The 24,162-nt window shown below is 51.6% G+C and overlaps 1 protein-coding gene across 4 annotated transcripts in view; it reads left to right on the top strand.

The window, feature by feature from the left end:
* SULF2 (sulfatase 2) overlaps window positions 1-24,162 on the top strand; it is a 109,860-nt gene that overhangs the window by 16,341 nt on the left and 69,357 nt on the right. For all 4 annotated transcript variants that reach the window (XM_072944353.1, XM_072944352.1, XM_072944351.1 and 1 more), the window contains exon 2: window positions 11,860-12,135. In XM_072944353.1, the coding sequence (XP_072800454.1) occupies window positions 11,961-12,135 (175 nt within the window). In that variant the 5' untranslated portion in view covers window positions 11,860-11,960. The remainder of the gene's footprint in view (window positions 1-11,859; window positions 12,136-24,162) is intronic.

The raw sequence follows: 24,162 nt of genomic DNA, 5'->3' as shown, positions 1-24,162 counted from the left end.
TCAGATCTGCCACTTCTGTTTGGGTTTCTGCGTTGACTCAGTGGCTTCCTTTCCACTTAAAGAGGAGGGAAGTTTTGAAAAAGTGGAAATAAATAAATGTGTGTAATGCAGCTATATCTGGGACAGCTCTGGAGCGAGGAGGAGAGGTGGCGGCCGTGCTCCCACATCAGGGCAAGCCTGCTTTTTGCCTCTTCTGCTCCCCCCAGAACCGGCTGCACACGGCCCCGCTGATCTAACCCCTTTGGGTTGTTTTGGGAAGGAGGAGAGGGGTCGGAGCCTTCAGGTCATTCCAGGGCTTCCTGAGGCTCAGGGATCTTTGAAATGGGCGTGGGCACCAACTCCAAAGCTTGGCAGATGCAGGCAGACGGAATCTGACACAGGTCAGGTTTCATTTCCCAGAAGGGGTGACGTGTGCAGGGCGAGGCTCTCACCCCCTGCTGTGCCCGGGCCTCTGTGACTTGACGCCCCGCTGCGTTTTCCAGTGGCCACAAGATAACACCGCAGATGCTAATCTCCAGTGTGATCTTATCTCTCCTCTGGCTAGAGGGGGCCATCCCTGGATGGCCTCGTAACCAACAGAATGCTGGGAGTAATGCTGGGGGATGGCAGAGAAGATGAGATTCAGTGTGGGGGAAGTGAGGCAGTGCCACCTTGACTGCTGGGACGCTCACTTTTGGAGGCCCGAGCCGCCACCAAAGAAATCAGCCCCCACCCTGAGGCTGCCGTGCCGTGAGAAAGCCCAGGCCACGTGGAGGGGTCCCCCCCACCCCGAAGTCCCAGCTGATGGCCCGCAGCCGCCCACAAAGAAGTCAGGCCTCTAGCTCTTAAGTCTTTTAAGCCATGACCTCGGACATGATAAAGCCAAGACCAGCCATTCCTCCTGTGTCCCGTTGGAATTCCTGAACCTATGTCCCTGAGCATAAAAAAAAAGACTTTATTCCAATGCTAAGTTTGGGGGTTAGTTGTTACCCAGAAGTAGTCACTGGAGCACTTGGCATGTGCCAGTCTTCTCTCTGTTCGGTCATTTATTCATTCAACATACCCAGGATCTCACTTCTCACCCCTTCCCTGCCCTCACCTGGTCCAGGCGCTGTCCACGGCAGTCATCTCCCTGGCCTGTGTGTGTCCACCCTCACTCCCTACCATCTGTTCTCCACACACTGCCAGAAGGGTCCTGTTAAAATCTGCATCCGATCACAGCACTCCTGGGCTAGAATGTTCTAGGTCCCCGATGCACTCAAAGTATTAGCCTTCGTCTCACTCAGCCCACACGAGCCATACTTGCCCGCTTTATGTTCCTCAAACATCCCAGCCACATTCCTGCCTCAGGACATTTGCACTTGCCTGGAACACTGTTCCCCTAAATATCTACAAGGCACATTCCTTCACCTCCCTCAGGGCTCTGCCCAAGTGTCACCTTTCAGAGAGCCCTTTGCCACCTCCCCCCTACCCGTGCTTCCAACCCCAACTCGTCTCCTTAGGACTCGTCACCTCACATGCCTGTCATTTATTTTGGTGTCTGATCCATGACACCAAAGTATTTGTTTCTGGACCCGCAGCACGTAGACTAGGGCCTGCTGCATTGTAGGTGCTCAGTAAGTCTTATTTGCTGACTGACTTGAAGAATTAGCACCCAGGCTGTGCCAGGGGCTGGGACTGTGGCGTGAGAGAGAGACAGCCCCTACCCATGCGGAGCTTCCCTTGGGGAAAAGGAGCCCCTGCAAGATACAAACCTGAACAGAAGAGGGAATAGAGGAATCAGAAGCTGTGATGAGTGCTCTGAAGGGAACACAGCTTAGAAGTGGCCAGGAGTGAGAGAGGGAGGGAGGCGTGCTTCGGGGAGGGCCTCCACCCGCCCCAAAGTTCCAGGTTGTGCCCAGGGAACAGTCTGTTTTTCTTGGCAGGGGAGGAAACTGAGGCTGATTCAGGACCAGAATTCAGGACTCCCACGCCCACATTTCTTCCCTGTTTCTGTGCCGCCTTTCTCTTATCGGTTAGCAAATAAGGATGAGGAAGTTTTGCCCGTGATAAGGCAGCGCTGGGCCCAGGCTGAGGGCTAGCTGGCCCTGCTGGCAGGGCTCTCCGTGCACGGAGGCAGATGCTATCTGGGAAGCCACCTGAGTCAACATTCTGTCCGCGTCATGCTCTGCCAGGTAGACTCAGTGGTTTGCATGTGACAGAGAAAGCAGCTCCGAGTGACCTAAGAAGAAAAGAGAATTTGATTCATAGCCTTAGAGAGTCAAAGTGTGAGAAAGTGGACCCAGAAAGAAAGAGAATATCTCAAAGTAGTTGAAGGACAGAGAATAATCTATGGGTGCCTGAAACAAAGGCCCCAGAGGTAAACATTCCGCCTTCAGGCTTAGCTGGATCCAGGTCTCGAATGTTGTCAAAACCTAAGTATGTGCCATTTCACAGTTCTGTTGTCTTCGGTGTGTTGAATTTATTCCAAATCCACACGAGGTAAGACGGCATCAGAGTCTTCCCTCGTCCTTGTGGTGGAACCGCATGGACTGAGTTAGGCAGTTGGAAAGAGTAGGCGCTTCTTCCTACTCGGAACAAAGCGCCTGGCTTACTCTGATTGGCCAGTCTCTGAGGGACGGGGCTTGGAAGGCTCTGATTGGCTCAGGCCTGAATGCCCGGTCTTGGAGGGTGGCCCGAACCCAACAAAGAACATGAGTCAGCATTTATCGGGCGCTTGCTGTATACAGCTCTGTTCTAAAGGCTTCATGGGCATTAAGCCGTTTCATCCTCACAAGTCTGTAAGCGCCATTACTGGCCCCACTTGGCCGATGAAGACACTGAGGCCAGAAGAGGTTAAGTTACTTGCCCACCAGCTATTAAGCAGTGGGGCCAAGACTCGAGCCCAGGCATTGTGGCTCCAGGTCCCATCTCAACCCCTTCTCCAGCCCGTTCCTGCTGCATTTCCACCCAGCACTTACCAGTCTATCTGCTAGCCTTTCCCCACTCCCTTTGTCAGCTCCATGAGAACAGAGATTTGTGTCTTTTTTGCTCATTTTCACTGATGGTGATATAGTACCTGGCACGTGTCAGATTCTCAGATACATGAGTGTGTGAATTATATGACCATTCACTTGACATGCACAACATTGTGATGCTCAGCTTCCCAAGACTTCAAATATATGGTTTTTAAACTTTCTCTGGACTCTATCTATGATCCACGTCCCCGTTCTAAGAGTTCACCTGTGGTTTACTTCTCGCCTTTTCTGACCCTTCTCACCTTTAGTGAGAGTCTTTCTTTCAACTCCAGCTTTTGACATGTTGACTCCTTAAGACATCAGCTCCGTGGGAGAAGGTACTGTTTTTTTGTTTTTGTTTTTGTTTTTTCACTGTTTTATCTGCAGTGCCAAGAACTATGCCTGGCACGTAGCAGGCCTTCGGGAATTCTTGTTACACGAAGGCAGCTGAGTTCTTAAGCTCTTCTCCTTATGCCCAATTTCCTTTCCAGACCCTGAGCCTTTGTCTTGAAACCTGATCTTTCCCTTCTCCCTCTGAAGGCCCCTTCTCCTGTCCTCTGTCCTGTTCCTGAGTGCTGGCTTGATTCTCTGCCTCTGGCTGAAATTCCAAGAACAGGCACAGAGAGCCACCTGCCACCGTGAACTTGGGTAGGGGAGACAGAGCGAGCCTGTGGGCTGTAGGAGTCCACAGCCCTGGAGAGGAGGCAGGAAGGCTGGGGCAAGCCGTGGCCAGGAAGAAGAGGAGATGCCAGGGGAGTGTAACGGTTAGCAGATGTGCGAGTGTCATCCCCTGTCTAGACAGCTTCTGGGCTAGTGAGTTTCAGGGCCACACATCTCCACTCCTCCCACTCTGCCTGCTCCTTGCTCAAGCTATTTCCCCTGCCTGAAGCACCCTGCACTCCACCTCTTCTTCAGTCTACCCACATCCTGTGGATTCTTTGGAACTTTGTTCCTCTTGGGCTTCACAAGCTTTTCTCTGCAAGGACTCCTCCAGGCAGCCCTCCCTGGCCACTCCCACACTAGCAGTTTCCCCTTTTTCTTCCTCTTTGTGCAACATACTTAACGTCAGCCTTTTGTATCATTTGTCGGGGGTTCCAAGTACATGGAGGAGGAGTCGAGAGAGGACTCTGGGGTCAGAATATCTGGGTGTAAGTCTCAGCCATGCTAGCTGCTTGCTTTATCAGTGTGGGGCCCTGCAGGAAACAGATGGTGCCCTCCAACAAGGATGTGAGCCGGGCGCGTGTGAGAAAATGAGTAATGCAGGTCCCCGAGGCTGGGGACAGCGGGGAGCTTTTGCTGGGACCTGGCAAGGGCCACCCACAGGAGCCGTAGCCTTCATTGGAGCGATGGAGGGATGGGGTCAGCTCCTAGCAGCCGGGCAGCGAAGGGGAAGCACCTGGGAGGAACCCGGGCCTTTCCTCCCATCCTCCCTTCCCTGGGCAGCGTCTCCTTTAGCCAGACCCAGCCGGGAGCCAGAGAGCACAGAGCGCATTGATGTGGTCCATCCAAGCGAACCTCCTGGGGCCCGGGGAAGAGAGAGAGAATGGGGAGGGGCCAGCCAGGGGATGATTCTCAGCATGCAAGCAGCGTGACCTTGGGGAAGTTCTTGAACCTGTCCGTGCCTCAGCTTCCTCACCCTCAAATGGAGCCTCCTAACTCATAATCTTATTGTGGGGGTGCCCCAGGCCAACACAGGAAGAGTGCTTAGAACTGGACAGGGTCCGTGATGAACACGCCACATACATCTTTGTCATTCTTCGTCATTGTTCCTCTAGAGTGTTTACTGTGTTGGTCTGGGTGTTCCCTGCTGCAGATGACAGCCCCAACTCAGGTGAGCTCAAGCAACAAAGGGCAGTTGTTTGAGCCCGTAACTGGCGACAAAGTGACCTCAGTTCAGGCCACCAGCATCCTCTCTTGCGGTCCACCTGGTAGCTGGGCTGGGCTCACCCCTTCCCAGCACCGGTACCTCCTGTTGCTTTCTTCTCTCTCATTGGCCAGGCCTGGGTCACATGTCTCTCTGTGGCCCAATCACTAGAGCTAGAGAGATAGAATGTGCTGATTGGCTCCGCTTGGGTCACGTGTTCCACCCTGCGTTCCACCTGCATTTCAGCTGCAGCTGGAGTACTGTTAACAGGAGGGAGAAAGTTCTTTGCCAGGGCAGTAAATATCTTTAGTGTGGCTACGTCCCAAGCACTGTTTTAGGTGTTAGGATACAGGCGTGAACAAAGCTGACAAAATCTCATGCCCTCAGGGAGCTGACATTCTAGTAGGGGAGACCCACAGAGAAATCAGTAAAATATCTAGCTGTCAGAGGTGGTAGCTGCTTCTGGGGAGGGAAGAGATTTCTATTTTAACCTGCAAAAGTGAAATTTAAGCAAAGACCCTGAAGGAGGTGAGGAAAGGGCCATGAAGAGATCTGGATGAAGGCTCCGGGCAGAGGGAATGGCAGGTGCAAAGGTCCTGGGGTGGGGACATGCCTGGCCTATGCAAGGAAGAGCACAGAGTGTGTGGCCGGAGCCAAGTGGGCAAGGGGGAGAGGGGAAGGTGACAGCATCAGAGAGAAGGTGGGCAGGCTGCATAGGGTCCTGTAGGCCCTTTGGAGGGTTTGGGGGTTTTATTCAGCATGAGATGGAAGCCCTTGAGGGCTTTCAGTGGAGAAAGACAGACTTTTGTTGTAACAGAATCCTTCTGCCTGCTTGATAGAAGGAGGTGAGGATGGAAGCAGGTAAACCAGTGAGGAGGCTGTTATATAAGACAGGATTACCCTACCACCTATCACTGTGACTGGCACATAGTCAGCCCTAAATACATACCTGTAAAGTAAATGAAGGAAGACATAAGTGGTCGGGCTCTCCAGACCACCTAGGCGGGACCCCGGGCCTGGGGCAGGGGCTCCAGGCTCAGCACAGGGCATCTCCTCACCCCACAGTTTCCTTTCTTCTCACCTCCCAGGGGACTTCTCCCATCTGATCAACACCTCGATCTGCCTCCGGCCACTTCTTCCCCTCCTGACCCCTCCCCCCTCGGCTGCCTGATCACTCCCAGCCTCCTCTTGGCTACTCTTGTTGAATTTGGGGATCCTCAGAGGAGAACAGCCATCTGGGTCTTGCCAGACAGGCCTGGCTGACGTACCAGGGGTCACCCAAAGCTGTGGTGTGCAGTCAGCCTGGGGCCCGTTCCTCTCTGTAGGTCAGCAGAAAAAGCCAGAAGCAGGAGTGATGTTTCTGAACGCTCGGGACATGAGGCATTTCCCAAGATGTCCTCCTGGGCTGGGAAGGCTTTGCCACGGTCTGTGAGAAGGATGCAGGACGAAGACAAGGAGCCAGGTGGACCTCTCAGCGAGCTGGCAGGAGTGAGTGGCGGAGTCCGAGGGATGGACAGGCCTCGGTCAGCTAGGGCTGCGCGGATTCACTAGATACTCCCTTGGCTCAGCCACTTTGCATCCTTTACCAAGAAGGGAAAAAAATGGAGGCAGAATCCCTTGTGTCATTTTTAATTGATTCCTTCAGCATCCGGAGGGAAGCTCGCACAAGACCAGGGAAAGTGGGAGCCGAGGGAATTCATCAAAAATCAACCTAGTGATGACTTGATCTGATGAAATAATTAGCTCCTGTTATTCTCCTGTCTCTGCTCATGGAGCTTTGACTTCCATCCAGAGGAGCAGCATCCTGGCTGGAGGGTTACAGCTGCCCGGGGGCAGAAGGGAGTGGTGCTCAGAAGATCTACTTGGGTACCAGGAACAGAGTCCAGCTGACCGTGTCCCCCAGCTCCACCCACCATCTGGTCCAGGGCTCGTGATACAGGCTGCGACTCCCAGCCCCCTGTGCCTCCGCATCACAGGCCCAGAGCCAAAAAGGCATCAGAGGGCACCTGGCTTCCTGCTGCTTCAGTGGCAAACGAGGAAACTGAGGTTGGGAAAAATCTTAGGAACTTACCCAGAGATCTGCTTCCAGGAGGTTCTGGTGAAGCAGCTGACTTGAGCCAGACTGGGTGTGAACCCTGTCTCTCCCCCTTATTTAGCCATGTGATCAAGGGAAAGTGCTTTTAACTCTCTGTGCCTCAGCTCTCTCATCCATAAAATGGGTATAATGTCAATGGGGGTGTGTGTGGAATCACCAAGTTGATATGTGTAAAATGCTTAGAGCAGGGGCTGGGGTGTTGCAAGCCCTTGATAAACTTTTTCTGTCATTACTTCAGGTATAAGAAAGTTGCTGTTTGGAAGGCATCCCTTGGAAATTCTCTCACTATTATTTTATCACTCAATGTCTGTCTAACGGAACATGAACGTGCATTTTTTTAAACTATAGTTGATCTACAATATTGTGTTAGTTTCAGGTGTTACAGCCTCAGATTCTTTTCCACTATACATTATTACAACATACTGAATATAGTTCCCTGTGCTATACAGTAAATGCTTGTTATTTATCTGTTTCATATATAGTGATGTGTGTCTGTGAATTCCATACTCCTAATTTATCCCTCCCCCTTGTAAGTTTGTTCTCTATGTCTGTGCACCTGTTTCTCTTTTGTAAATAAGTGAATTTGTATTGTTTTTTTGGATTCCACATGTAAGTGATATCATATAATATTTATCTTTCTCTGCCGACTTACTTCACTTAATACAGTATCCTCTAGTCCATCCGTGTTGCTGCAGATGGCAATATTTCGTTCTTTCAATGGCGGAGGAATATTCCATCGTATATCGACATCTTCTTTATCCAATCATCTGTCAATGGACGTTTAGCTTGCTTCCATGCCTTGGCTATTGTGAATAGTTCTGCTAAGAATTTTGGGGTGCAAGTGTCTTTTCCAGTTATATGTCCAGGAATGGGATTGCTGAATCATATGGTAACTCTAGTTTTTTCAAGAACCTCCATGCTGTTTTCCATAGTGGTTGCACCAGTTTACATTCCCACCAGCAGTGCAGGAGGGTTCCCCCACTCCCCGACCCTCTCCAGCATTTATTATTTGTAAACTTTTTGATGATGGCCGTTCTGACTGGTGTGAGGCGGTACCTCCGTGTTGTTTTGATTTGCATTTCTCTGATAATTAGCAACATGAAGCATCTTTCCATGCGCCTGTTAGCCATCTGCATATCTTCTTTGGAGAAATGTCTTTGTGGGTCTTCTGCCCGTTTTTGATTGGGATGGCTGTTTTATGAACGTGCATATCAGTGGGCTGACTGGCGTGGCAGTCAAGCACACAGTTTCAAGGGCAAAGCACAAAGCATCTCGGTGTGTTTCCCGGGGTGGAGGGACGTGGACTGATAAGCAACATGTTTCGAGGACCCGCCCCCAGTGATTTGGGGTAATTCAGAGACCCATTAGATGTCTAGGGCATATCTCCTTTTCAGTCCTAGGAAGCCTCCCGTTACCTCCTGCAGAAAGTCTCCGGATGGTGCTAATGTGCTTTGTCACCTTTCAACACCTGCTAATTTCCCTTGAAAAGAAAGACAGTGCAAGTGTGAGAGCCGCGAGCCCGGGGCTCAGCTTAGAGCCTTAAATGTGAACTAGAAGCTGTTGGCTGGAGGAACATGGCCCCTGCTCTCTTTGATTTTGTGTGTCTATAGGGAAGAGGCTCTGCTTTCCCATTTATCCCCGGATAGAAGGTTTTCTTTTTCAGAAACACATGTTTGTGTTTTTGTTCTTAAATGAGGCCATTTAAAGAAGCATGTGAACCAAATAATAGTGGGAGGACTGTGCAGAGATGGCGGAAATTGGGCTGTGACACTTGAATGGGAGAAGATGGGAAACGCGAGGTCCTTGCCGGGCTGTCAGGGAAAGCGGTCAAGCACTGTCCCTGCCGTTTTTCTCTCCGGGTGACCTTAGGACAGCGATTCAGCCTCAGTTGTTCTCAGCTGTAAAATGGGGATCATACCTGTGCGAGAGCATTGTTGGGGAGACTGAGGGAGACCTTGCAGAGGGCCTGGCCTGGGACCCAGCTGCGGTGATGGGGACGGTCATCTAACAATGATTTTCACTGTGGATGACGTGTTCCAGTCCGTACATACCATGTGCCAAGCTCTAGTCTCAACACTCTGGATTAAGTCGTTTAATCCTTCACACCCATTTTACAGATGGGAAAATGGAGGCATAGAAGTGTTAAGTGACTTGCCTAGGCTTGCCCAGCAAATAACTTTAAAGTCCATGTTTTAACTGTCGTATAACATGGCACAAAGCAGATGCCCAGCACACGTCACTGCAGCAGTGCTGGCTGATAGAGGCGTGAGCTTTCAAGGAGATGGGGAAGTTGATGCTTGTTCTCTGGTCCCATGAAACTCACCATTCTAGCTCAGCTCCCCCAGTGATGTGACCCTCGTCTCGTGTCTCTGCACAGATATCCTGTCGGAGGCCTCTGGCAAGGGAAGCCCTGCGTGGAGGCTGCTCTCTGTTCTCAGCCTCCCCTGTGGGGAGTTAGCTGAAGGCACTGTTTTCAGAAGTGGGGTGGGGTTAATGGGCCCCCAACTGGAGCTGTGGCCAGGAGCAGGGAGACAGAGGCACTGGGGAGCCACTGCATGCTAGGGAGGGAGCAGAGGAGAGTAAGTATGCTGATTGCCTGCTTCCCCCTGCCCTGCCACTGCCCAGCAGGGCTTCCACTGGTGGAACCAGCTGGAAGCCAGAGAGAAGGGGCTTCAGGCGATGCAGTCTGCAGAGGTCGGCTTCCTGGGGTACCGAGCAGGGTGGAAAATGGATCAGAAGGGACCAAAAATGAGCAGCCCACCCTCGGACCCTTTCCTGGAGTCTTTTTAACCACAGCATGCCCAGAGACCTCAGAGTGGACAGTGCCTCCTTGGTGATCTGGGGGGCTGGCAGGGAACAGGGGGCAGGGGTTCAGTGACTGAGGCCACTGGTGCCACCCTGGCCAGCCCTGCATCCCTCACTCTGCAGAGCTCTGAGAACATTAGCAAGGTCTCCATTCCTTAATTGATCTGAATATTTCTTTGGCACCTACATTGTGCCAGACATAGTGCTAGGTGCTGGAGACAGAGCTGCGACCAGCACAAAGCCAGTCTCTGCCCTCGTGGTGCTGAGCCCCCAGCGAGGAGAACTAAGCAGTAAGTGAGATAATTGCAGGAGGTAGTAGGGATTATGAGGGAAATGTTAAAAGCAGGTTACAAAGTACAGAGAGTGCCTGGGACCGAGGCATCACCCCAGATAGGGCAGTCAGGGCAGGCCTCTCCGAGGAGGCAACATTTGTGCCAAGACTTGGCAGAGGAGAATAAACCCATCATATAAAATCTAGGAAAACACTCTTTCAGGTTTGAGGAAGAGCCAGTGCAAAGGCCCTGGGGCAGGAACAAGCATATCTTGTCTAAGCAACAGAAAGATGCCAGTGGCCTGGAAAGCAGTTGAGAGAAAGCGGGGGAGGTAGACAGGGGCAGGATCATGCCCACCCTGTAGGCCTTGGTGTAGAGTTTGCATTTTATGCCCTGAGCCATGAGAAGCCAGGGGAGGGTCTGAGCAGGTGAGTGTCAGGCCTGGAACTAAGGTGAGCTGAGTGCCTCGCACCTGTACCTGAAATGGGTGTCCCTTCAAACTTGTGCCCTGAGCACTTCCCTATCTCACCTAGTCCAGGCCCTGCTGGGTTATATGTTTGGATTTGAATTTTAGATCGCCCTGGCTGCCCTGGGGAGCATGGGGTGGGGAATAGGGTGGGGCAGGGAATCGGGGAAGTGAGAGACCCCCGTAGTGGCTGTTGCAGCCCTGGGAGAGATGACACAGGCATTCCCTTCTGTGGAGCCCGGGGGCCTAGATAAATTCATTGAGCTGCAGCTTTGGGGTGGGGCAGGGTTCCCCACAACAACAGGGGCAGACAGAATCCTTCAAGGTCATGGGGACGGTGACTCAGACAACCTCAGTGAGCTTGGTTTCTTCCCAGCATGTCTGCATGCTCGCTCTTTGTCTGTCTCATTTTAAATAAATGAAACCAAAAGTCTATATCTGGACAGGATTTGAAGGCTCATTTGCTCAAGAAGTAGAAAAATGACCACAGAGAGCGAAATGCAGAGCAAGATCAGAGACCAAGATTCACTGGCCCACCTCCCCTCCCCTACCTTTGCTCATGACCCCATCTGACCTGGGGTCAGGGGGTGACCGAGGTCACAGTGAATGTGACAGTTCTTCTCCCTCAACGTTTAAGCTCTCAGTGTTCTCTTTTGCCGTTTATTTTGCAACTTAAAACCAATACAAATAACTTACCCAGCTATGGGATCTGTTGGTGGGGAGGCCATCACAAACATCCCCGTCGGACTGAGTTCTTAAAACAGTCATGTCCCCCCATTTTATTCATGGGGAAACGGAGGTTCCTCGCTAGCTTACTGTTGGGGAGACCCAGCTGGTGAGTGACCGAGTCAGGACTGAAACCTGGAGTCCCCCAGCCCAGAGCATCAGCCCCACTTATCCGGACCCCTCCCTGATCACCGCCGCCTGGGCACTGGGGCTGCATCCGCTCACCTCTGATCCCCTCTGGTGCCGGCACAGAAGAGGTGACCAGCAGTGTCCACTCGCCCGAATAGGGCTTCTTCCTTTCCTTTGGGGGATGATTTGTCTGTTGCATTGGTTGGATGATTCAGAGACAGGCTGACCACCTGCTTTGGGACTTGGGCTGCCCCCAACATGTCCAGAGGATCGCTGGGTCCAGGGGAGAAATTCTGCCTGCAGAAGTGGTCTCAGAAGGCTTTCATGTCGGCCGGTTGCCTGAGCCAATAGCAAATACTTTTCCGGTAACTTTAGCTGAATTAGGTTTTTGCTTTGCCATAGCCATCCCTGATCAAAGAAACTCTCCCTGTTCGTGCCAGAAGCCATCGTAGAAATCATTATGCAAGTCTGAGCGCTTGGGCAGCCTTTACATAGAGATTGACCTGATTCTTTTCCTCTTACTTTAGATCCGTGAGTAGAGACAGAAGAGGGGAAAGAAACAAATCCACAAAACGCAACTCCAGCCTCCTGCGTCCTGCCAAAAGCAAGGGACCCGCGGAAACAGAAAATGGCACCCCTCGGCATCCTGCTTTGCTTGCTCTCTGCAACTGTTTTCTGTCTGCTGGATGGCACTTCGGCGTTCCTGTCCCACCACCGCCTGAAAGGCAGGTTTCAGAGGGACCGCAGAAACATCCGGCCCAACATCATCCTGGTGCTGACGGACGACCAGGACGTGGAGCTCGGTAAGCACCCCGGCTGCTAGCAGGCAGCGTATTCCAGGCTCACTGTGCTGGGTCTCAGGCTCCTCACGCAAGACACTCGTGTATACCCTGTAGGGGTCACGTCCAGTGGATTTAACCAAGTCACCCACACACGTGGCTGTACAGCTGGGTCCTCAGGGTTAGAGGCTTCCAACTTTTTCCTAATGGAGAACCGTTCCTGGATTTCTCTGAAGTCTTAAAGAGAAGCCGTGTTACGACCAATTTGTTATTTTTGTCCAATTACCGCTGAGAACTGCTCTATCCCAGGCAAGACTCTACAGCCTGGAACTTCAGTAATGAGTCGGGCAGGCACAGTCTCATGGAGCGAGGGAGGCAGAGAATCAGGACCATTGCTAATTCACAAGGCAGATAGCCATTCACCCTGGGTCCTGCCAATAACTGAACAAGTGAGGGGTGGGCTTTAGGCTCTGTCCACTAGCAAAGGGTAACTGAATATTGTTGATGGCAGCAAATTGAAAGGTTTACTGGGTAAGCCTTCAGAGCCAAAGGAAAAGGTGATGGTGAAGATCCAACTGCAAATCTATACACTTTGGGGATCCATTATTAAAAACATGAATCAGTCTTTTAACCACCAAGCAAAGGGGATTTATGTACATGCAAGTCGTTCCTCATAATGGTTTGTGTTAGTGATCACAAGTACAGATGCTTCTCGGGGAGTTTATCAGTGCAAAAAGAATTTGCAGCCAGGAAGCAATCACCACCCAGAGCTTTTATTGACAATTTGACACATTTGATACCTGTGTCCCTGGCAGCTTTCTGAATGGGCCGCATGTGGCCATAGGACCATGCATTTTGTTTCTGGCGGAATTTTGCAGGGAGTCCTCGTGGGCAGCACCTGACCTCAGGGCACCTTGGCCTTGCCTCGTGGGGCCCCTGAAGCTGCTTCCATCTTAGTTCTTCTGCCTGGAAATTCAAGACCCCCCAGACATTGATTCATGTATTCGACAGGATACTGATTAAACATCTCCTCTGTGCAGAGCGCCGTGCTGGAAGCTGGAGGGCTGGGGAAGGATCGTTCCGGCTGGAGAGAACAGGAGAGGCAAAGACCGCTAGAAATGAGTTTGGTGGTTGGGACAGAAAGAACACCCGTGTGCTGGGGTGGAGGAGCCGGGGTATAAGTGGAGAGAGATGTGGCCAGGTCGTGCGGGGCCTTGCAGCCAGAGTGAGGGTTTCACCTTTTATTCTGTGTGAAATCGACATGAGCTGGGGGAGGCCTTAAGCAAGGGAAGGCTGTGACCTGACTTAGGATCCCTCTGGCTGTTTGTTGAAATTAGATGACAGGGAGACCCACTGGAGGATAGTACAGTAACAGGGCAGGCGATGACCATGGGAGCTTGGACCAAGGCAGGAGCAGTGCACGGATGGGTTGGATGGAGGGGGTATGGTGGGAGTTTTGGCCTGAACCAAGGTGAACAGTGAACACCCATTCTTAGCTGCAGTAAAAACGTGCTGCTCCTATGTTATCTAAGTAAGCCTCATGTCAAAATCTGATTGTCAGTTTGCATCTGTGACCTGAATAAAACCAACAGATTATCCAAATATAAGGAAAGGGGCTAAGGGTATGATGAGGACGTAGGAGAGAAGAAAGCAGAGAAAACCAGGGCTGTCTTGAAACACTTAAATCAACCCTCTTCATTTTAGATGGCAGGACTTAGGCACAGAGAAGTGAAGTCACTTGTCCAAGGTCACAGAGCTAGTACATGGCTCAGCAAGATTTGAACCCAGAGCCCGTGGTCTTAACCACTGCTCTATTTAACCAGTCTCCTGGGATGGGTATTGAGTGGTTTCTAGATCAGGAGCATGTTTGTCAGTTTTCACTGTGACAGATTCCGTTGCCGGCAATGTCTTTATATGCTCGTCTTTGCACAGGCAAGCGAGGATTTCTGAAAGATAAATTCTGGGGAGCGGATGCAGTGGGTTTGGAGCCCTCGTGTTCGGTGGCATCTGTCGCTCCCACCCAGCGGCACTGACTTGCACAGATTGGTGCCTGCAAGTCTTCCCTTCCGCAAACGAGCCAGCCCCTCCAACAGCCGGACTGGCGTACGAAGGAGGCTGTGCTTCTTTCGGGAGATGAAGGATAGCAAGGTGGTTGGGGGGAGGGGGGAGGGGGGCTTTTTATAAACCATCAGACAGACCCAGATCAATAATGCATGTTCCCAAAAAGGCCAGCACATTATCTCACAGTCTGCAACAACTGGCACACAGAGGGTGGTCCTAAAAAATTTATCATCTGCTATTTTCTGCTCATCCGTGCAGCAGTTCAGACGGTTCTCGGGGCTGGTGACTTCTCCACTAAGATAATTCCAGGCTCTCTTCCAGTCCCAGGGCGGACAACAGCCGTCCATCCTCATTAGGGTCTGGATGAGAGGACAGATGTGGGACACAGCACAGAAGCGTGCCCCATTTCCTATTTGATGAATATTCATTTTTCCTTTCCCTCCCTGCGTTTGAGGTGCCTCCCTGAGTTGTCGCTCGGAAGTCTCCGATGCCCAGGGAACAGGTGCTTGGGCACATTGGCCAGGAAGTGGCCTCTGTTATCAATACATTTTCAAAGCAACTAGGAAAATCCCAGTGTTTGGGGGACCGTCGGAGACCAACAGGGTCTTGGCTGCCCTCTTCACCGGGAGAGAGGATGAGGGAGAAGCATACAGAAGCCAAGGTCTTGTTTGCACGTGTCCTTTGGTCAAATAGGCCTTGAAACTGGTGGACTCCGCCAGGGTTTACTAGATTAATTCAACCCAGACAAACCCCGGGTGAACCTCCGGGGCTGGGACAGGCTGAGACACCACGTTGCGTTAGGCGCGGACCTTGCCTGGGGCAAGGGAATATTTGCAACATCCCAGGGCCATCTGTTCTGTTACTTGAACTGGACTGACTTTTGGAAGCTTAAATATTATTTTTAAAAGGAAGCTTTAATGATGACTAAATGAACAACTGGTATCCACTGCCTGCGGTGAAAAGTCCCTGCAAAACCGAGTACCATGAGATCAGCAGTGTTTTTACATTTCAGCAAGATGCTGCCTCCCCGGAGGCCAAGGCCAGGGTTGTAAAAGGTAGTAGGCAGTTTGGAGAAAGGTGTCAGAGGTGAAGCAGCACCTCCCCGAGACTTTCTCCTTGACCTGATCAGCAGGATGGAGACTGGAACAGGGAAGGACTTTCTCGAATGTGAGTCATAGGCTTTTAGTGTTGGGGCCACAGTTAATGTAGACACCACTTGGCAGTAAATTTTGTGTCTGAGAGTTCAGGAGACAGAGCCCAAGGGGGATGACACAATAGTTGGCCGGCCTGGGTCGCATGCATGTCCCTGGAGCCAGGGATGGGGCCAACCCCCATATGAACCATGAGGACCGGGAGGGGGTATGGGTGATCCCCTAAAGTAAAATTCAAGAGCTGGTGCCAGAAGGAGGCAGAATGGCTGGTGTGCAGTCAAGTCTGGGAGATGCCCATCATACCCTCCCAGGGCTCTCCCTGGAGCAAGGATTCAAAGGGTGGACTAGATTCATTCATTTGTGAGAAATGTACTGAGCAGCCACCAGGTGCCAGGGATTCAGCAGCAAACAATTTAGGCAAAATCTCTGCTCTTAGGGAACTAATATCTAGGGTAAGAGTTAATCAAAAATATGTATATAATATAGAAGATGGTGAAAAAAGCAAGAATAAAGCAAGGAAGGGGAGTCAGCAAGGAGGGGTGGGGAAAGGGAAAGTTGTGATTTTATGTAGGGGGTCCTAACTGAGAAGGGGACATTTGGGCAAAGACGGTAAGGGAGTAAGTCAGGGGATTCCCCTAGGAAGAGCATTCCAGGCAAAGGGAACAGTGTGTGCAAAGGCCCTGAGGCAGAGGCAGTCTGGGCAGGCTCACCGAGCAGCAAAGTGGGCAAAGTGGCAGAGCAGTGTGAGCAAAAGAGACAGGAACAGGTGAGGTCTGAGAGGTAATGGGGGGGGTGGTGGGAGGGTGGGTCATGCAAGGTCTTTGAACCAGGGGGAGGACTTTGGCTTCTAAATGAGATGGACACTAGTGAAGGACCTTGACATCATCTGACATATGTGTTAATATGTCCCCTTTAGCTATTATATGGAGGACAGACTGAAGGGATGTAATAGGAGCAGGAAGGAGTCTACTGCAATGGTCCAGGCACAAGATGATGGTGGCTCTGACCACAGTGGGGAAAGGTTATCAGATGCTGTACAGAGAGGGTGGAGCTGGTAAGATGTGCTAATGGACCTGATGTGGAGGAGGAGAGAAGAATCAGTAACTCCAAGGTTTTGGCCTGACTGACTGCAAGGAGGGATTTTCTGCTTACAGAGATGGGGAAAGCTGTGGTCTGGAGCTCGGTCCTGGACCTGGTAACTTGCAGATGCCTGTAAAGAAGCCAAGAGGAGCTGTCCAAGGCAGCCAGCCTTCAGAGTCAGAAGTTCAGGGGGGAGGCCCAGGCCTGGACGGGCCAGGAGTGGGAGAGGGTGGGAATTGTATGAAGATCATGCGCCTGTTTGTGCTTCCCCAGGTCCCAGAGCCTCACCAGAATCTCTGAGGGGTCTGTGATCCTGCAAGTGGCAGGCCCCCCGCCTGGAGGGCTATCTTGTGGGAAAGGCTGGCTTTCGAGAGAAAGGCTCCGGAGGGTTTCTGGCCAGGCTCTTGTTTGCCTCTTCTCTTCTGTGAACACAGGAAACCACGCCCTGTGCTGCAGACTGATATCCAGAAAGCAATTCTAAATTGCAGGCTTGGGTGCTTTGTGGGGGCCAAATGGCCAGAAGCCCAGAAGAGTGTGCCCAGATTCGGGACATCAGATTGGTGGTAACTTCCACAGCAGCCTCTCTGAGATACCAATTCCTGACATTCCTGCCGCCGCACACTGGGGTTAGAAAAACATGTGGATGCAGGTTATCTCAGGAAGAAGAGAGGCTCTTTTGGACCCACCCTGGTGTTCCACTTGCCAAGCACATTCCTGCAAGGTTTTCTTTTTCCCCCCAATTCAGCAACACTTGCGAGATCACTTAAATTCTGGAAACTAAGTGCGCCAGGATTAGGCTTGGCTGCATGTAAAAGAAAATATCAAATAACGGTGGCTGAGACAAGATAGTATTTTGTTCCTCACTCACATAAAAATGTCTGGAAGTTGACAGTTCTGGGCTGGCCTGGTGGCTTCAAGGTTATCAGGGACTGAAGCTCCTTCTCTGCTTTTGTATTCTACCATGCTTATTATGTGACTTCCATCTTCAGGGTCATCTTCATGTTTCTGAATAGCTGCTTAAGCTTCAGCTCTCACAGCCACATTCCAGGCAGCAAGAAGGTGGAAGCAGAAAGGCAAAAAGGATGGACTTTCAGGTTAAGTCAGCTCCCTTTAAGGTCCTCATCCCAGACATCCCCTCCAACGTGGACAGAACTTAATTAGCCACACAATCTTAGTAGGAAATGCAGGGGAACATTCAAATTTGTGTTATTTCAAGGAGGGTTTAACTTTTTTGCTAAGATGGGAGCAAGTGTGGGGAAATGATAGTGTAACACCCAAGGCTATTTAGTGACAGTACGGTCATCCAAGACCAAGGGGATGAGGGGAGCAAATGGTTACTGGAACCTTGAGACACAGAGGACCACCCAACCAGAGCTGTCATGCTCTGTTGACACAACAGAGAGGGAGGTGGAGGAATCCACACCCCATCCTTGGTTTCCCATCTGATCTCCTGCCAGGGCCCTGCATTGGCCAAACCCAGTCCAAAGCCAGAGTATAAACACACCTGTGGATACAGCCCATCCAGGTCATCTCCCTGGGCTGGAGAACTGGGCAGAGCGTGGGTCTGGAAGGCCAAAAGGAGGACCACTCTCACGCGTAGCTACAGGAGAGTCTGGGAAATGTAGTTTCCTAGCTGAGTGCATTGAAGATTAAAGTCAGGATCTGTTCACAAGGACAAAGGGGAAACAGGTATTGGTGGGCATCCCAGGGTCTCAGTCGTATCAGAGACCTGGAGTACGGGCCCCGGGAAGGGGCAGCACTTCTAGCAGGCGGTGTGTGGTTAAATGGCAGGCACTGGTGAGACTGGCACCATCAGAAGGAGACATTCACATGGAAACCTGAGGGAGGAGCCTCCCAGGCAGGGAGGAGCCTGCTAGGAACTTTTAGAAGAGCAGCAGGACCTGGGGAGTGAGGGAGAGAAGGATGTGGGTGGGGACAGAGAAGCGATGGAGAAGGTCTGGATTTTATTCCCAGACCAATGGAAAGTCACTGAAATGTTCTGAGCAGGTCAAGTACGCGTGTTTCATGTTTTCCGTGGCTTACTCTGGCTGCAGGTGGAGAGGAGGTGGCCAGGGGACAGGGGCAGAAGGAGGGAGACCAGTTGTCCCAGTGGGAGGGGATGGAGGTGCTGTGGCGGGGGAGGGGTGGGGGACGGATGGAGCAGGTTCTGTTTTGAAGGCTGGGCCAGAAGGGCTTGTTGATGGATTGCAAGTGGGAGGGAAGGAGAATCAGGGATGACTCCGAGGTGTCTGGCTGAGCCATTGGGCATACGGTGGTGCAGTTTACGGAGATGGGAGACTGAGGGAGGAGGAACAGGTTTTCAGGCTTAGGACAGACACCAAGCTGCTTTGCAGACATCACCTGCCAGGCCAGTGGCTGAGTGGCTCTGCGAAGCCCAGCCTGAAAAGTGAGCAAAACACCTTGGAGACTCTGCTTTATTGAATCAGTAGCCTCTGCCAACGGCGGCGTTTTTTTTGGAGGATTATAAATGGGAGGGACGTTTCTGGGTGGAGCTCCTTGGAGAGGAAATGACCGATGATTGCCCAGCGCCATTGTTACTCCCATGACCCTCCCTTCCCCAGGGCACCTCCCCTCCATTGAGAAGGACTGGGTTGGAATTTTCTCCCAGGGCTTCTGCTGGCTCTGGTTGCAGGAGAAAAAAATTGACTGCGGGACTTTTCTGATTTTTCAGTCCAATGTTTATTAGTGAAATTCCAGGACTGCCCCCTCAACATCTGCTTTAACTGATTAGGGGTTTAGGAACCAGTTTTGAGCCTTGGCTTTTTGTAGCTAAAACCAGCAATTACATTTGCCTGTGTTTTGTTGTATCCGAACGTCAGGAAAGGTTCCTCCTTTGCCACCATATCTGAGAAACAGGTCCTAGGAATCCAGTGAACTTTTCTAGATTGCGTTGCAGGCCTGATACGAGCTGCCAGCTGACAGTGAGCACTTCCAGCCTGAGGAGGAAATGTAATTACTCCAGGAAACAGTGGGGCCCCTGGGCCCAGATGTGGCCTCTGATTGCTGCTATTCGGCCCCCAGGCCTTTGTCTCACCCCTCTTCCCCCCTCCCCGGAGTCTGGGGCATTCAGCCTCCTGTGGCCATTAAACAGGTGTTTCCATGAGTGGGCAGCTCAGTCTGATCCAGTGACATTGCGGGCATTCCAGGGACATTCAAAGGCCAGTTGAGGGCTGCCACGTGAATTCCAGCCTGGCGGGTGGAACCGGCGGCTGGAGGATGGTCGTGGACACACATGCTTCCCCACATGTGGCCCGAGCTCACAGCCTCCACCCCCTGCATGTCCAGGTCGAGGCTCTTTACCTAAGCCCACAACTTGTCTTCGCCCTCTTAAAGCCTGTTTTCTGTGGGTTTCCCAGCGACAGTAATCCTTACTTTACAAGTTTACTTAGCCAGTCACTTTAGCTGGAACAGAGTCAGCTAAGGGTTGCAAACTCAGTGCCTTCAGGGCCAGACAGGTACTGCATAAAAGGGACATGGGCCTGATGGGGGCCATGGAGAACCGGAGAGGGGCCCTGCTAAAGCCAGCCTTTGCTACTCAGATTCACCCGCCTTTGGGCCCATCAAGGCCAGATCTTGGTATTTCTCACGCAGAGCCTGAAAGCTGGATTGATGTGAAATCTCCCAATTAAAAATTAAAAGTTAGCAATTAATTCAGATTTTGTTTTAGCACTTTTTAGCAGACCTAAATCCAACACACATGCAGACAAGAGGCAGTTTATGAACTCGGTGTTATACTGTATGTGGTTGGGAGCTGCCATAAGCTGTATTTTTTAAAGCTAGCGTGTTCTAAGTCCTTTCTGTATGCCAAGCATTGAACCAAAGACTTTGCATGTATTTTTCTCAGTTAAAATTCTGCAGAAGTCTAGGTAAGAAATGGCGATGGTTTAGATGTAGATCTAAGTCGAGACCCTGGGTTTGTTACCCACCGCCCACCTCCCACTGCTTTTCCGAGGAGGGCCTGACATCACAGACGCTCATTGTTCACCTGTAATTTTAAGAAAACAAGCATCAGAAAGCATCACCTCTTTAGTTCTCCATCAACACCAGTGCTTTCTATGCTGTGCCGCCCAAGTTGGAGGCCGAGGACTTTATCCTGGGGGAGGAGGGGAGCAGCGGGCGTGGGGTGCGTCCTCTCCCAGCCGACACAGACCGCTACGGCAGAAGGTGGATATGAGCCACCTGAGCCCCAGGACTGGCCAAAATCGGGGCACGTTTTGAATCTTGAGCGCCCCCAGCACCCACTGAGTCCCCAGAGATAGCGGTTGCTCTGATCCAGACCTTTAGAAGAGCGCATTAAATCAGCATTTCCCAAAATGCCTTTCTGTGACACCGGTCGTGCACGAAATCATCTCTTGTGACAGGTCGACAAACACTGACTAGCCTACTGTAAACTTACTTTGACACGCATCCAAAAAATACCTAAGTAGCTCGTCAAGTCCAGAATGTCACATGGCTACTTGGGTTGAGATGAAAGTTTATTTTTTTTAAAGTCACTTGGAAGAAAACTATGAGATCAAATAAATGACAGCCCAGGTGGTAGACTGAGAGGCTTCCCCAAAAAAGCAATCAGAAAGGAAGATGGGTCTGCTGTGGGAAACGCCTTGTTCCTGGGCAGGTGAGTAGTTTGGGCACCGAAATTTAAGTCCCCGTCATGAGGGTCGGGGCGGGGCCTCCCCAGTATGAATGAAAAATATTGCCTGTCGTATGAGTAAACGAAGGATGCTGTGGCCATCAAGTCATCAGCCACTGCCGCCACCCCCGACCGTAAGCAGAGGGAGCTCAGAATGGAGACAAGCAGGCAGCCGGTCCTCTGCAGTGGAAGCACAGGACACTGGCCCCAGAGAGCGAGGTGCACATCAAAGGGAAGATTTCAGTGAGCCCAGCCTTTTGCGTCTTCCCGTGTATAGAAAAGTGCTAATTTCCTTAACTTCAGATACTTGACTTTCTTCTTATTAACAGTAATCTTTTAATGTTCCGACTACCTGATCTTTGTTGCCAAAGCTCCTACGTATCCTGGCTCCTCCCTTTGCCTCTTCAGAGCAGTTTCTTAGAGCCAGCTAAGCGGCCACCTCCTGGGCTCGAGTCCTTGGAAAGTCCGCTGAATAAAACAAAACCCTCAACTTTAAGATTGCGCGTTTTTTTTTTTTTTAAGTCCACACCAGTCCATTAGAGTCACAGAGAAAAGTGTCAGGGTGACCTCACTCCTGGCCCAGCGAGGGAGGCAGGTCTGATCACGGAAAGAAGCCTGGTCTGTTTTTGTCTGCGTGTCCCCGGGCTTATGTTGGATGACATAAGTTTTGGTTGGCTGGCCTTTCTATTTCTGTGTGGCCTGGTCTTCCAGGCTCCTCCCTCCCCTCAGAGCTGTCCATCTGCATCAGGGCTGCGCAGGGCACGGAGGTGAGATCATGTGTTTTCCTGTTCCAGATGCGGATTTACAGAACCTTGTCACTATGGCAGTTTTAATAAAGCAGGTTACTGTCCCCAAGGGAGGCCTTAACATGTCATGCTGCGCATGCACAGACGCGGCTGTCATTTCAACACACGTTTAAATTGTGCTCCAACATCAGACTGACACAGCTCTCCTTCGTCTGGCCGATTTGGGCAGGGGTGACTGCCCTGAGCAGACCCGCGCGGGGAGGTACCAGTTAAGAGCAGACAATGGCTCATTTCCTCCAAAATTAGGAAGATGGAGATGTGAGGGCTTTGAGACGCCAGTTTGGAGCCCCTTAAAAGGAGAAAAGTTTCCGCAGGCTGTCCGCTTTCTGCCAGCGCAGCATTCGGGGCTGCTGACTGCAGGTGGATGAGCCACCAGGTGCGGCCCCCCTGCTCTCCAGGAGAGGGTCTGACAGGTCGGGTGGGCGGCCGGGCTTTGTCCTCTCTGCCCTCTCTGGAGACCCGGTGAGGCCAGCTGTTTCCTCCTTTCTCCTCTGTGAAGAGCTGGCAAAGGGTGGATTCTGCCTGGATTGCCCTAGATCTGTGCCTTCGAGAAAGACTCGCTGAACACCTGCTGTGTGCCGGGCACCACGGCCTGGAGGAGCTGCATGGACAGAGGCTCTGAGGCGGGAATGAGCCTGGCAAGTGTGAGGGGAGTTGAGGCCGCCATGGTTGCAGAGAGGGGGTGGGAAAGGGGGCCTGGATCCCATGGGGCCTGCGGACAACCACAGGGACTTTGCTTTCTGAGTGAGTGAGAGCCGCGGTGGGTGCTGAGGAGAGGAGATACTCTGGCTGCGTCTCAGGGAGTAAGTGGCTGTAGCGCAGTCAGGAAGCAGTGGACCTCGTTCAGAGGAAAGAGGGTGGCTGCCTGCCCAGGGAGGAGGCCACGAGACTCCGAGTGTGGATGTTCTTTGAAGAAAGAGCAACAGGCTTTGCTGTTGGATTGGATGTGGGATAGAAAGACAGGACCAAGGAGTAGCTAAGGGTATTGCCTGAGTACCTGGAGGAGAGGGGAGGAGCTGCAGGGGGAGCTGTGGACAGACCTGTGACATCAGGGGACACCTGAGGTGTCTACTAGCCAATGTCACCACTGGGTAGACAGTTCTGGGTTGTGCCACATGCCGGCCATCCCCTCACCTTTGCACAGTTTCACTGTATCTGTGTGCCACCCATGCTACTATTTACTTTTTTTTTTTAACAGCTGTAATTGTTTTTAAAGAACAGGATTCCACTACCCTAAATGAGAGAGGCTAGCACCATGTGCCCTAAGTTGAAGGAACGTAAACCACGTGTTCAGGTGTAAACCAATACGGCCGCCCGCCCAGAGCTCCTAGCGGCTGGCTGGGTCTCTTCCTGCTGAAATAGCAGGGTGTGGGCATTAGGACAGGACAGCGCCCATCCCAGACTTTGTCCCAGAGTTTATCAGAAGGAGTGGACAGGAATCACTTTCCCACCACTGGTGTCCCTGGCATTTGGTGATGTGACCCTGTGCCACTCTCACTGCTGATGTGCCAGCTAATGTCACCTCTGGGATGACTTGGGGACCAGCAGACAGTCCATGGGACTCCCCTTCTGAGCCTTGCTGAAACCAAGAGTTGACCAAGTATATGGGGACCTCTGTGCACTTCCTGGTACATTATCAACACCTTCTGTGTGGCCAAAGCTGAACGTTCCTGAAGGTGACACCGAGCACGCACCTCTCCTGTCAGACAAGCCTGGGTTCCATCCCTCACGTCCCACTTCCCCAGCTCTGCCACCTTGACTAGTCATTTAACTCCTTGTGCTTAGCTCCCTCTTCTGTTGAATGGTTCATTGGGAGGATTTAATAAAACGATGCACGTTGTGTGCCCAGCACAGCACACACAGCAGACATTCAGCCAGCGACAGTCATCACATCAGTGACAATAACAGTTGTTATTGGCATGCATCACTGTCCCCTCTCTACCCCAGGCACAAGTCAGAGCTGTCTCAACCACTAAGTTATATTAGGAGTTAACAAACCAAAGCCTTCAGGAACCAGGCAGGTAATGTGAATGGGCAGAGCTGGTATAAGACTATAGGGAGCACTGGGGAGTGTGGCAAACTAGCGACCACATCATCTGTTTGGTGCTGTTTAAATTCAGATGTTTAAAATCCACTGCGCACAACAAACACATATATACACACATGCATATCGTGGACACAAACCAGCTTGGGCTCCTGGGTTGTATGGAAACCCAAAGATTGAGATAATTTTTATGGTTGTTACTTTAGTAGATATTTGTCGAGCCCTCACCCTGTGCCGGGCACTGTTCTGGGTTGGGGA

The sequence above is a fragment of the Vicugna pacos genome, chromosome 19, assembly GCF_048564905.1.
Source record: "Vicugna pacos chromosome 19, VicPac4, whole genome shotgun sequence".
NCBI classification, from domain to species: Eukaryota; Metazoa; Chordata; class Mammalia; order Artiodactyla; family Camelidae; genus Vicugna; species Vicugna pacos.
The sequence above is the reverse complement of the archived record's forward strand: the minus strand, read 5'-3'. Positions and strand labels throughout refer to the sequence as shown.